Raw genomic sequence first — 14,961 nt, forward strand, 5'->3', positions numbered from 1 at the left:
TGATAACATCTTACAAAACTCTGGTACCTTATCAAAACCAGGAAATTGACATTGGCACATAATAATTAACTAGACTACAGACCTTACTCAGATTTCAGTTTTTCCATGCACTCGTTTTTTTTTTTTTTGGTAAGTTTTTGTGTATAGTTCCATGACATTTTTTCACATGTATAGATTTGTGTAATCACTACCACAGTCAAGATACTAAATTGTTTTATCACCTCAAAAGAGCTCCCTCATGCTACCCCTTTATAGCCACCACTCCCCTCCACCCCATTCCTTAACCCCTGGAACCACTGGTCTCTTCTGACTATCTCTATAGTTTTTTCATTTTGAAAATGTTATATAAATGAAATAGTACTGTATATAGTCCTTCGTGATTGGTGTTTTGTCACTCAGCATAGTACCCTTAAGCTCCATCCAATTATTGCATGTATCAGTAGTTTGTTTTCCTTTATTGGTGAGTCGTATTCCAAGTGGAGCCCTGGTGGTGTAGTGGTTAAGAGCTTGGCTGCTAACTAAGCGGTCAGCAGTTCAAATTCACCTGTCACTCATTGGAAACCCTATGGGGCAACTCTACTCTGTCCCATAGGGTTGCTGTGAATCGGAATTGACTCAATAGCAATGAGTTTGGTTTGGTTAGTGTTTCAAGTCATAACTGATTGTGTCAATTTCTACTTCAAGCACTTCAGTGGCACTTAGAATAAAACAAGCAAAGCTTAACATAGCCTAAAAGGCTCATTACGATCTGCAACTGGCCCTTCTTCTGCAGTGTAATCTCTTATTGTTTTCTTCTTTCTTCTTACTGTACAAGGAGCCCTAGTTGCACAGTGGTTAAGCACTCAGCTGCTAACTGAAATGTCACCTTTCAAACTCCCCAGCTGCTCTGAGGAGAAAGATGTGGCAATCTGCTTCCATAAAGATTTACAGCCTTGGAAACCTTATGGGGCAGTTCTACTATGTCCTGTGTGGTTACTATGAGTCAGAATTGACTTGATGGCCATGGGTTTGGCTTTTGGTGTGGGTTGTTACTGTCTGGACACATGGTCTTTCTTCCAGTTCTAAGACTGTGTCAACCTCGGCCTGACGCAAGGCCTGGATCCTTGTCCTCTCGTCTTCTGTGCCTCTTTGTCTAGTCAGCACCTACTCATCTTTTGTCCCAGTTTAAATACCACTTCCTTGGCAAAACTTTCTCTGACTCTCCCCCTCCACAGCTTAGACCTTCTCTTTCACGCTTGCATTTCTCCTTCAAAAAATGTTTATGAATTTGTATGATTAATTGTTTAACATCTGAGTGAATGACTTGGAATGATGCTGAACTCAAAAGATTAAATGATTTGAGATTAGCTGGATTGTAGAAGCAGACTCTAGGTAGAGGTGGACAGTTCACTTATAGAGTCAAATTTAAGTAACAGTTAGCAATTTGAGTTTTCAGTGTGATCAGCAAAACACAAAGTCAAGGGGTCCTGGTCGTATAGGCAGGGATGAAGTAGAGTGGGGTGAGATGATGGGTAGTAATCAGACATTAGTCCAGCAGGGCATTTTATCTGGGAGGTCTTCCCATTTATAGCAAGAGTTCAGTAACCAAGGTATAGAGCTAAATTCAACTCTCATGAAAAAGGATTGATTTAGGCAAAGAGAGGACAACAAGGCCCCACCCATGGTGTTTAGCATCGGACTCCAGATTTGAAGGGGTTGGGTACTAAGCCCGAGTGGTGGAAAAATCTTGTGGAAATGAATCAAGCTATGTCTTCCCAAATTGGGGATTCTGATAAGATTGGGGTGAAACTGTTGAATTTATTAACTCCCTTAGGACTGGTTAGGAACTGGGTGGAAATTATCCAGCAGATAGGTGTTATCAACAGAACCAGCTATAAGGAGCTGATAAATTTAGGGGAAAAAGAAATGAGATAGGTTCTGGAACCTTTTCCCTGGTTAATGAGTATACCACTCTCTAGCATTCTTTCTTTTTTTTTTTTTTAACCTTACTTCACAGCATTAAGCTATGTGATCCACCTTGCTTAAATTTCCCTTCCTCAACATCCCTGTCAAATTCAGAGGGTCTCCTGGCATCTGTAATACTTAGGCTGCCAAATCACACCTAGTTGAAGTATGAGGACCCACCTTAACTTTGTAATGAATTTAAATACCTTTTCCCCCTCCCCATATATAGGACTCATGTACTTAAAAAAGATCCACAAATATTACAAATATTATGAATAATAAACTTTTTAGTTATATATGATTACCTGATTGAAACAGTATTGCGACTCTCCATATGGCAGGTAGAGAGAGAAGAAAGAGAGGAAGAGAGAAATTAATAAATATTGATTGCGGCAATAGGCCTGGTACTGTCCTAGGTATTTAAATAAAGATCTAAATAACTCGCCACAACCTTGTGTCCATTTTACTGATGGGAAAACAGAGGCACAGAAAGTTAAAATGCCTTACACAAAGTCATAATGAATGATAGAACTGAGATTCACATAGAAGCTCAACTCCAAGCTCTTACCACTACACCACAGGAAATTATAGTCAGGGTAAGGATAGGAATGGAAACCAATGAGATCCTGGGACTAACATGATGTGGGTAGGCAGATGCAGGTCAAAGAGAACCTTCAGAATGTGAGCGCCCTGGCAAGGAAGAGATGGGGTGGAATAACTGGCTGAGGAGATTTATTGCTTGGCCTGCCCCCTTCTGGTATGAATTATTTCCCACTGCTCTTTGTAGTTCTTCACAGCCTCAGGAGAGAGACAGGTTTACTGGTTCCTTTTTTTTTTTAAAATAAGAAGAGAAGGAATGGTAAGTTCAGGTGATCTGCCTCAGAATGCTAAATGAATTACCCTCCAAACCACAACTAGAACTCTAAGCCTCTGACTCTGTCAAGATGGCACCAAGTCAGAGCTAACCCTACTTTCCCCAACTCCTAGACCTCTCACTCTGAACCATGCAGACCCACGCCCTACGGAGGGGAAGTTTCTGTTTGCTCCTGACTGTGAACCAGGAGGTGCTTATGTGTTCCCAGAACTGTCCCTCGCTTCTCGCTAGGCGTTTGTTGTTGTTTACCTGGGATGACATTCTATGTGTAGACTCTTTACAGTGACACACCCTGTATGACACAGCACTGAGATAAAAGACAACTGAGTTTGTTTCCTGATTGCCAAACCTCTTGCCCATCTGTCTTTCTGCCTGAGTGGTTTTAGGACTGTGTGTGTGTCCCTACAGTCTTTGGTAAGACTGTTTGCCCCTTGACCTCCTCAGCTCAGGTCCTCCTCTCTGCCAGAGGGCAATGTGCTAGAATAAGCTGGAGGAGTGGTCAGCAAACAAAGCAGATCTCCTCACTTATGAGGAGGAACTGCCAAGAGATCTTTAACATACCAGAAGTTCCCCCTTAGAAGCAGAAGCCCAGTATGATAAATATCAAAGAGGGGGACTGATCCTCAGAAATGCAATGTGACTGCCAGCAGTGGGAACAAGGAACTTGAAAGAAGCCCCAGGAAGCTAGTGCAGGCGTCTCCTGGTGTATTAATCAGGTAGGAGAAAGGAGAGACAGATGCATCAGAGTGAATTCTGAGTTTAATTTGGGGTGGGGGAGGGAGGTTATCTTTGCTTCTCTCTCTCCTAGATAGCCTTCAGTCCTTCAACTAGGAAAATTGTTGCTGATTAATAATCCCAGGAAATAATAATCTGCAAGAGAATATTTACTCAGAGATATTTTATTTCCGGGCTTTTGAGGTTCGAATATGGTAGATGGAAGATGATGGAGTTGGGATTATGAAAAATAGAATGATAACTATAATAAAAATAAAGTATCTGAATTTGTATAACACCTCAAAGAAAAAAATATGTACATATATGCATATTAAAATCCCATACAGTTTGTACAGTCCGTGAGCAAGGCATTCCTGAGCTAGATGTTAAGCAGCCTGTCTGCGTTGTAATTGTTTTTCTTCTCTGTGAAAGCAAGCTTTTTGTGTGATACCGGCATACGAATTAGGCTTCCTCATTTTTACTGTATATCAACGTGTGTTTCAGGAATTCTCATAAATGGGTAAAACAAGAGGCAAGAAAGGTTGATAACCCTGTCTTATTGTCGACAGATCTTTGTTTAATCAGGGTCAGAATTCCTATGAATCACGATGGAGCCTCTTTTTCAAGGGTTTCAAAGTGCATTTCAGGTCCTGGGTCTCTAGGGAGGTGGGGGAGGGTGGAGATCAGAAAAATCACAATCCCTTTGTATCTGAGAGGAGCAGGAGGACAAGGCTTCCCTGGAGGTGACCTCCCTGCCTATCCACCTCATTGACACTAGGATATATCACTGGATACCAGGCAAGTTATTTGCACATGCCTGATTCTCTGGATTTAAAGATCAGCTTTTCAGCGTGTCCTTAAAGTGATTCTTTGTCCTTTCAAGTTTGTTGTGGTAAAAAGGTGAAGTCCAGGGTGCTGAGGATCAGACATGGGGATCCTGATTCCTGGGCCAATGCTGTGTTCCCAGGGGTTTCTGGCTCCTTTCCTGACCCTCATGCTTATAGTGAAAGGTTGCTACTGCTGGAAACTGGACCTTTTCCCTCAAGAAGCAGAAGATAGAAATAGGATTGGGGTCAGATCCAGGAAAATGAACAAGCAAAGCAAGCAATTGCATGATCTGGTGAGTACTGGAAAAAAGTCCTGATTCCACCTTTATTTTCAGAATGCACTTTAAAGGCAGCCCTGCAGGCATTCCTTGTATCTCCATAAGATTTTAGAGAACTAACAGGCAGATTCTACTTACCTGTTCTTTCCAAACTAAGGTGTAAATTATTTGTTGGTGGAATTTGGTTCAGTAAAGTGGTTTCCATGATTCTTTTGGATTCTGATGTAATCTTTTTCAAGATTGTTGGTCTTGTTCATTTGAATAAAAAATAGTTTAAAAACATTGGATTTGTAGTTAGAAGACCAGGGTATGAAACTGTGCCCTGCCGTTGACTCGCCTTTTTTTTTTTATTTAAACCTTTAACCTAAATCTTAACTTAATCTTTCTGAATCTCAGTTTCCTTCTTTGTGTGAAAGTGCCTAACACAATACCTGGCACACAGTAGTTGTTCAATATATGTTTATTAAATCTGAAAACAGGCAGAGCAGCTTGCTTTCAGAATATTGGAGTTAAGTAATTATGGGATTTTCTAGATCTGAGAAGCTCTTCTCTGCATGTCTTCAAACTTTGCATCTTCACTCCATTTTGCAAGTTTTTGGTAGGCAACTAACTCAAGGGTAAGTAGTAAGGGGGAAGAGAAGAGAAGGCTGAGTGACTAAGAGAGAAGGCAGACTGTCTCGGTCTAGGGGCTGCTACTTCACTACACTCTCCTCACTTCCAGTCTTTGGGTCCCCTGCACTGCATCCCAGCTATTAATAACTCTTAAACCCAGTGTGGCATCCATCTAGGAGGGTGAGTCAATTATCTACTTAAAAAAAACATGGCTGGCGGAAACAGCATGTGTTGAAAAGCAAGTGGGAATGCCAAGGGTGAGGCTGTTATAACAGATTTAATCAGTCTTATTGGAAAGGGGCCAGATGTTATCCCAAGGTCGATCAATAAATTTCTCATAATACATAGGCAGGAGAATGAAACTGAATTTTAAGACAAAAATCCTCATAACTGGACCAATGAGCAACATCATGATAAACGGAGAAAAGATTGAAGTTGTCAAGGAATTGATTTTACTTGGCTCCACAATCAACGCCCATGGAAGCAGCAGTCAAGAAATCAAACTCATTGGGCAAATCTGCTGCAAAAGACTTCCTTAAAGTATTAACAGCAAAGATGTCACTTGAAGGACTAAGGTGCACCTGACCCAAGTCATGGTATTTTCAATCTCCTCATATGCTGGACAATGAATAGGAAGACTGAAGAAGAGTTGATGTCTTTTGAATTATGGTGTTGGCAAAGAATCATGAATATAGTATGAACTGCCAAAATGATGAACAAATCTATCTTGAAAGTATAGCCAGAATGCTCCTTAGAAACAAGGATGGCAAGACTTCATCTCACGTACTTTGCACGTCTTATCAAGAGGAACTAGTCCCTGGAGAAGGACATCATGCTTGGTAAAGTAGAGGGTCAGCAAAAAAAAAAAAAAAAGGAATACCCTCAATGAGATGGACTGACGCAGTGGCTGCAACAATAGGCTCAAATATAGCAATGATTGTGAAGATGGAGCAGGACTGGGAGGTGTTTTGTTCTGTTGTACATAGGGTCGCTATGAGTTGGAACCAACTCGAGGGCACCTAACAACAACACTTGTAGATGCATTTTGGTACAAAGAGTTTCTTCTGGGCACTCATGGATAAATTGTTGATTGTGTCCGGGTGAATATGTTGTGTTAACTGAACAGAAATATTGCTGATAAGGGTTTGTGTCATTGTTGCAAATAGAAGTGTCTTTGTGTGTTAACAGGATAGATACAGAGATCCAGGGTGACATTATGCTTGTATTGTGAGAATGTGCCTAAAGTTTGGACTATTGATGTAAATATTTAATTCAATTCTAGTCCTAATGATTAAATTCTATGGTCTCCACACTATAGCCTTGCAAAGATTTGTGATGGACTTCCCTCCCCATTCACTGCCATTCTCTTCCTATTTGTATCACCTTCTTCATTGTGCTAGTTCTCCCTCTAGATTGTCATTTCAAGAGGAAAAATAAAGGTTTCAATGTGCTGAAAGTCAGAAGCAACTGAGAAGAGAACAGTTAAAGAATGCTAACTGCAAGTGAGACAATAATATTGTTTTAATTAGAGCACTGCCTGAAGAGATTTGCACTGTAGTTATAGGTATGTGTAAACTGTAGTCAAGCCATATACAAACATATTTGGCAACCCTCAAATGTCGTTATCAGAATAAACAATTTCACATCTTCACTAGACCCTTGATTCTAATGCTATAAATTTAGTTATACTGCCTGGCATTAAAAATATAACTGTGGGATAATGATTTTTATACTTAAAGATTTTACAGCCTGGTTACGATAAGAAGAAATAGAAGAATATATATATATACACACACACATACGTGTGTGTCCATGCGTATTAAGTATAAAAATCATAGTATCTATAATACATGTACAGTTACCTATTTCATCTTTTCTTAAATATATATAATGTATATACCTATATATTAATTAAAGCATTGGGAAGAATGTCTAGATGTAATTGAAGGGGAAGGAGAATTGGCCATGTTGTACAGAAATGTTGGCCAAGAATATTCTTATAATGGTCAGATGAGTTAGAATGTACTCACTAGAAGAGTAATCCTAGAAGGGTTTGGCATTAATGCATGACTTTTCTCAGCTTGACACAGAGTGGGCAGACAAAATCATGTGGGAATTGTATATTAATTGCAGGAGGAAAGTGATGTAGACAGAAGTGTTGTTATAGATGCATATGAGAATCTTCTGATATAAGAGCTTGGGTGGGTTCTGTGGTTTTCCATGTGGGCTTTCATGGATAAGTGGGTATGTCTAGTGTACATACCTTAAAAATCCTAGACTCATTTGGGGTGTTCCATACACCTCTAGAAACATTGTAATTATGGGGAAAAGTTTATTGTACAGACACCTGGAAAGCAATTTGATTGAGTAGTTGTCATCACTCTATACCTTTGTCTCCTTGCTCCAACATCCAATTTCATAGGGCTGCTAGGTGTTCAGAAGCTTAGCTTCTTCAAACTTCAAACTACCTATGCACAAATAAAACAGATGGTGAGAACCTGGCTCAGAAAATGCAGTAGAGGGTCATATTGAATCCAAGGGTGGGTTCTCTGTAAGCAACTAAGTCTGATATCCAGGTGCAAGGGTATAGGAGTGGGTTTGAGTCATTGGTTGTAGGTGTGTTTGGCTATATACCTATAGCTGAGTGTGGCCCACCATGAACAGTCCTAAGTGAGGATACATGTACACAGGGACTTTAAATTACTTCCTTCAGTATGTTTTAGAAACGCTGGTGGTGCAGCGGTTAAGGTGCTAAGCTGCTAACTGAAAAGTTCGCAGTTTGAAGTCACCAGCCGCTTCTGGGGAGGAAGATGTGGCAGTCTGCTTCTGTAAAGAGGTACAGCCTTGGAAACCCTGTAGCAGTTCTACTGTGTTCTATAGAATTGATATGAGTTGGAGTCAACTCAACGGCAATGGGTATGGTTTGGTCAGTATGTTTTAGTGGGTGTGTGGTTTGGTTTCTGGGCGGAGCTCACAAGTCTGAGCTGGCTACTCACTGACCCTTACCTTCGCTTGTACTATGGTGAGAGAGATTATGCTCATAGAACCTACTCCCCAGAGAGTGAAACTTGCTAAACTGGTTGCTCCCTAAATGAAAATAATTATATCTGATAATGCACTGAAAGGAAGCAAGAGGAAAGAAGAATGAAAATGGTGGAGAGAAATTTTCAAATAGCTTCTGAATTTTGCTGAGCTGATGTTTTGTTTTCAAGACCTCCTTTGCTTCTCCCTCGCATAGCCCCTCGTTTCTTGCCTAATTTTTAGTATCTTTCCTTCCATCCCTGTAATGTTTCTCTCTGTTCCTACATAGAATTGTGGAAAATTTCTCAGTTACCTTTCTCCTCGCCTTCTTGGCTTACAAACATAGAGGAGATGGACTTTGCAGTCTAACTCTTCATTGACTTAATCCTTTGCTGTGTACAAATCTACAGATAAGAATTTCCCTCTCTTCTCCACCACCTTCCTGGTCCAGGCAGCTTCTTCTGTTTACTTCGGCTTCTGTCCATCAACAACACACTGGTCTCTCTTTTGAATTGTAAGGGAATTATTTCTTTAACTATCATACCCATGAACAAGGTCATGAAGCTCCAGGGAGACCCTAAAAAGGGGTGACGCTGGAGCTGCAGGCTTTCTTTACCTGTTTCAGGCATGGAGAGACTCTGCCACAGTACGTAACATTGCGACTTTTAGTATCAATAATTATTGATTACCACTATGATTCCTGTGTACTCCATCTGGTGCGGTCTATGTGTATAGTCACTGTTTATGTTGGGAAAAGGTTATTTGCAATGAAGACGTCGCTGGTCTTGCAAAACTCTATCATGTGATCTCTGGCATCATTTCTGTTGCCAAGACCATATTTTCCAACTACTGATCCTTCTTCTTTGTTTCCAACTTTCACATTCCAATCACCAGTATTTATCAATGCATTCTGATGGCATGTTTGATTAATTTCAGACTGCAGAAGTTGGTGAAAATCTTCAATTTCTTCATCTTTGGCCTTAGTGGTCAGTGTGTAAATTTGAATAATAGTCCTATTAACCGGTCTTCCTTGTTGGCATATGGGTATTATCCTATAACTGACAGTGTTGTTCCTCAGGATAGATCTTGAATTTTTTTTTTTTTTTGACAATGAATGCAATGCCATTCCTCTTCAAATTATCATTCTAGGCATAGTAGACCATGTGATTGTCTAATTCAAAATGGCCAATACCGGTCCATTTCAGCTCACTAATGCTTAGGATATTGATGTTTATGCATTCCATTTCCTTTTTCTTGATTTCCAATTTTCTTAGATTCATACTTCGTACATTCTAGGTTATAATTATTAATGGATGTTTGCATCTGTTTCTTCTCATTTTGAGTCATGCCACATCCTCAAATGAAGGTCCCAAAAGCTCGACTCCATCCACATCATTAAGGCTGACTCGACTTTGAAGAGGCAGCTCTTCGCCAATCATCTTTTAAGTGCCTTCCAACCTGAGAGGCTCATCTTCCAGCACTATATCAGACAATGTTCTGCAGCTATTCATAATGTTTTCACTGGCTAATTTTTTCAGAAGTAGGTTGTCAGGTCCTTCTTCCTATTCTGTCTTAGTCTGGAAGCTCAAAACGAATTATGGATAACATTGTGAAGAATGAGAATTCTGGAACACTTAATTGTGCTCATGAGGAACCTGTACATAGATCAACAGGCAGTTATTTGAACAAGACGAGGGGGTACTTCATGGTTTAAAGTCAGAAAAAGTGTGCATCAGGGTTGTATCTTTCACCATATTTGTTGAATCTGATGCTGAGCAAATAATCAGAGAAGCTGGACTATATGAAGAAGAATACAGGATCAGGAATGAAAGACGACTCATTAACAACCTGCATTATGCAGATGACACAACCTTGCTTGCTGAGAGTGAAGAGGACTTGAAGCACTTACTGATGAAGATCAAAGACCACAGCCTTTGGTGTGAATTACACCTCAACATCAAGAAGACAAAAATCCTCACAACTGGACCAATAAGCAACATCAAGATAAATGAAGAAAAGATTGAAGTTGTCAAGGATTTCATTTTCTTGGATCCACAGTCAGCACCCATGGAAGCAGCAGTCAAAAAATCAAATGACACATTGCATTGGGCAAATGTGCTGCAAAAGACCTCTTTAAACTGTTAAAAAGAAAAGATGTCACTTTGAGGACTAAGGTGTACCTGACTGAAGCCATGGTATTTTCAATTGCCTCATACACATGTGAGAACTGGACAATGAATAAGGAGGACCAAAGAAGAACTGATACCTTTGAATTATGGCGTTGGAGAAGAATATTGAATATACCATGGACTTCCAGAAGAACAAACAAATCTGTCTTGGAAGAGGTACAGTCAGAATGCTCCTTAGAAGCAAGGATGGCGAGACTACATCTCACATACTTTGCATATGTTATCAGGAGGGACCAGTCCCTGGAGAAGGATATCATGCCTGGTAAAGTAGAGGGTCCTTGAAAAACAAGATGGATTGACACAGTGGCTGCAACAGTGGGTTCAAGCATAACAATGATTGAGAGGTTGGTGCAGGACCAGGCAGTGTTTTGCTCTGTTGTACATAGGGTCCCTATGGGTCTGAAGTGACTCAACAGCACCTAACAACAACAGTATCAATAATTAATTGTACAGTGCAGTATAATATCATGGAAGGTAAAATATTGATATTTTATTTTACCTTTATATCACATCACTGTGAAACCTATTCACATATTTAGGATTACCTAGAGAGCAGAAAATCACCATATATATATATATATATATATATATATATAGTGCTTTAAATGAGAGTTTACAATTCAAGTCAGTTTCTCACACAAAAATTTATACACACATTGTTATGTGACCCTAGTTGCTCTCCCTATAATGTGACAGCACACTCCTCCTCTCCACCCTGTATTTCCTGTGTCCATTCAACCAACTTCTGTCCCCCTCTGCCTTCTTATCTTGCCTCCGGACAGGAGCTGCCCACTTAGTCTCACGTATCTACCTGAGCTAAGAAGCACACTCCTCACCAGGATCATTTGGTTTTAGTTTTGGGCTAACAGAGAGTATGGGGACCATGTCTTCTGGGGTCCCTCCAGTCTCAGTCAGACCATTAAGTCTGCTCTTATTACTAGAATTCGAGTTCTGCACCCCACTTTTCTCCTGCTCCATCAGGGACTCTCTGTTGTGTTTCCTGTCAGGGCGGTCATTGGTGGTAGCACCGTCTATTTCTTCTGGTCTCAGGCTGATGGAGTCTCTGGTTTATGTGGCCCTTTCTGTTTCTTGGGCTCATATTTTCCTTGTGTCTTTGGTGTTCTTCATTTTACTATGTTCCAAGTGGGTTGGGACCAATTGATGCATCTTAGATGGCTGCTTGCATTCACCAAAGTGGATGCAGAACATTTTCTTAATAAACTTTGTTACGCCAGTTGACCTAGATGTCTCCTGAAACCATGGTCCCCAAACCCCTGCCCCTGTTACTCTGCCCCTCAAAGTGTTTGGTTGTATTCAGGAAGCGTCTTAGCTTTTGGTTTAGTCCAGTTGTGCTGACTTCCCCTATATTATGTGTTGTCCTTCCCTTCACCTAAAATAATTCTTGTCTACCACCATCTAGTTAGTGAATACCCATCTCCCTCCCTCCCCACTCTTGCAACCATCAAAGAATGTTTTCTTCTGCATTTAAACCTTTTCTTGAGTTCTTATAATAGTGGTCTCATATAATATTTATCCTTTTGCGACTGACTAATTTCACTCAGCATAATGCCTTCCAGATTTATCCATCTTATGAGATGTTTCCTGGATTCGTCATTGTTCTTTATCATTGAGTAGTATTCCATTGTGTGAATACACCGTAATTTGTTTATCTATTCATTCGTTGGTGGGCACCTAGATTGTTTCTATCTTATTGCTATTGTCAACAGTGCTGCAGTGAACATGGGTGTGCATATATCTGTTCGAGAAAATTACCATATTTTGTTTCAGATCAATCAGAATTAAAGAAGTAAACTTTGCTGATCATAGGACCAGGGGAGAGTTTTGTCAAGCAAGGGTAAAATGTTGAGTTTGCACATATATGGAAGAGAAATAACCACCAGTTTTCTTTAGAAAGAAAGAACCAAGTTTCTATAGGTGAGATTTCACATATTTTGCCAATTATGTATATAGACTTAAATGTTGTATACATAAAGAATCCCTGGCCAGATACATAAGAAACTAGTAATTATAGTCCAATGGAGGAAAATTGGGAGCTACATAGATAGAGAAGGACATGGGGGGATAAATGGCTTTTACATTACACCATTTTATGTTTTTACTTTGGAGCCATATGTTTCCTCTTTACTTAGAAGAGACAAAGAGAGGATAGTTTGGTACTAACACTCCCTTTAATCTGTATTCCAGTAAGAACATGTCCGTGTCTTTATCTGGTTCGCAGGGGAAGGTCCTCAAATTCTAAGAACTACAGAATTAGTTTGTATTGTTAAATGCTGCCTGTTCACTGGTTGTGAGGGTGCAGAGGGGAGATGCTTCACAGCAAGAAAGCAAATGCATAACTCATCTGTCTTGAAATCTCCCAACTATTTATTCATTGTCTGAATTAACTTTTTAGACAAATAAAATTAAAATGTTTTGTTTAGCAAATAAGTCGTGCACAGCTAACAAAAAGTAAACATGCTAAATTAGTGAAGGTAGAGCTTGCGCATATAAACTGTGGGACCATTGTAATGCATATTAAGAAATGCATTGAAAAAAGCAGTGAACAAAAAAGACAACTTTATTTAGAGTTAAATAAAAATTACAAAGGTGCTGAGCAGATTAATGGTTGCTAACAATGTCATTCAAAAAACACCTGTAGGTTTCAATAAAGCCCATTGCATATTTCTGCATGCCTAATCTGTGAAGAAATGGTGTGAAGTTATAGGGTAAGTAATGGTAAGGAGTTAATCATGCCAGGTTAATTTTATACCTCAAAAATACAACTTTATCATACTTAACATTATCTTATTTTTGATGCTGGAATGAGCTACTTCTCAGTAAAAAATAACAGTCAAGAATGGCATGAGATAGGACATGTAACAATCTTACCGTTCACACACGACTTCGATTGCTCAGGCAGTTGAAAAATATGTACTTTAGTGTGGGAGCAGGTGTCCTCTGTGCATGGGGTGGAGTAGATACTGGCTTTACAATAACTTTTCTAACAATAGAATGAAAAGATAAGACCACGTAAGGTCTCTACTTTTTGTATAATAAGAATAAATGCCAGGAAAAAAAATTCTCCCAGCCTAAATATCAGGTAGGTGGACAGAGATGAATGAATGGTTCAGAGTTCCAGGTAGCCATGTACTTAATGACAAGACTAGAGGTATTCAAAAAATGCCGTGTGTTCCACTTTAATTTTTCCAGAATCACTCAACCCTTGGGAATTACTCACAGCTGTGCCCTGTGTATTCTCTGCGGGTCTAGCACAGCAGTAGGCGGCCCTGTGGCAACGGGAGATGAGAGAAGGATGGCACGGAGGCTACTGGAATGCAGTCTCAGTGACAAGCTGTGTGGTAAGTACAGATACTACAAATGTCTATCCTATGATCTTAAGATTATAGAGACTAGACTACTGTCTTGATAGATTCTAGAAGGAGGATTATTTGATTTTCTTGTAGAAATTTAGTAGTAATAGAGGAATGGGATCTAGAGGCCATTGTCTTTGAAGAGGGGAGCAAGTGACCATCTGAGTTTCAGATGCTACATCTTCTATCTCAGTAGGGCAAATTACAGAGGGCACACATAATGGGCTAAGAAACAGGGACAATATAAAGTTGCTCCGAATAATGGTTCCATTGAATGGAAGTAGAGGGGAAGAGGAGTAGGGTCAGTTATGTGAACATCAGGTCAGGCTTCTTCATGCTCTTCTCTTCTTGTTTACCTAGTTGTCCAGCAGAAGCAGTATGAGGTTATCATCGTCCCCACCCTACTGGTTGGGGCCTTCCTCATCCTTCTCGGGGTCATCCTGTGGCTTTTTATCAGAGAACAAAGATCCCAACAACAGACTTCTGGACTCCACGGTAAAGCTCCAAGGTTGGGGCTGGACAGGAGCACAGTTTCCTGCAATGGTTTCCTTGTTCTTCCTCAAATATACCAAGTATATCACTCCTTTCTCAGTGCCTTTGTACTTCTTGTTCCCTTTGTGCACAATGCTCTTCCGGATACCAGGATGAATGTCAGCTTATCAAAGTGGCCTACCATGACCTTCAAATATAAAATAGTATCATTGACACTATTTATTCCCCTGATCCTGTTTTATTTTCCTCCTTAACACTCGTTGCCTAATATATTATGATCTGCTTCCTCTCTCCTACTACTAGAAAGTAATCTTCATGAGAGTCTGGATTTTGCCTATTCCCCCTACTAGAGCAGTGCTTGGCATGTGTTAGGTGATATTTGCTGAATAAGTGAATGAATGAATGTGGATTTAATAATAAGAATGAACCTCTCTTTCCGTACTGAAGAAAAATCCATTCTGGCCCCAAAGGGAGAAAGTACCAAAAGACATTGTTGACCATGGCCCGGGAAATATAGAAGAGTTTGGCTTTTGGGACAACGTAAAGAAGCAAGAACAACCATAGTTTAGACTTGACTAGCTATTCATGACTCTCCTCCACCTTTGGAAGCCATTTGGCTGACTTAAATGATAGTACTTA

General features: G+C 40.0%; 1 protein-coding gene across 2 annotated transcripts in view; it reads left to right on the top strand.

Annotated features, from left to right (window-relative positions):
* The window catches only part of STYK1 (serine/threonine/tyrosine kinase 1), an 80,695-nt gene that overhangs the window by 48,370 nt on the left and 17,364 nt on the right, over positions 1-14,961 (top strand). Inside the window, exons 2-3 of one of the 2 annotated variants that reach the window (XM_064284565.1) lie at positions 13,670-13,818; positions 14,191-14,325. In XM_064284565.1, the coding sequence (XP_064140635.1) occupies positions 13,773-13,818; positions 14,191-14,325 (181 nt within the window). In that variant the 5' untranslated portion in view covers positions 13,670-13,772. Of the gene's footprint in view, positions 1-13,178; positions 13,819-14,190; positions 14,326-14,961 lie in introns of those variants that run through there. The other variant, XM_003405327.3, reaches the window with a different exon arrangement.

The sequence above is a fragment of the Loxodonta africana genome, chromosome 4 (assembly GCF_030014295.1).
Source record: "Loxodonta africana isolate mLoxAfr1 chromosome 4, mLoxAfr1.hap2, whole genome shotgun sequence".
NCBI lineage: Eukaryota > Metazoa > Chordata > Mammalia > Proboscidea > Elephantidae > Loxodonta > Loxodonta africana.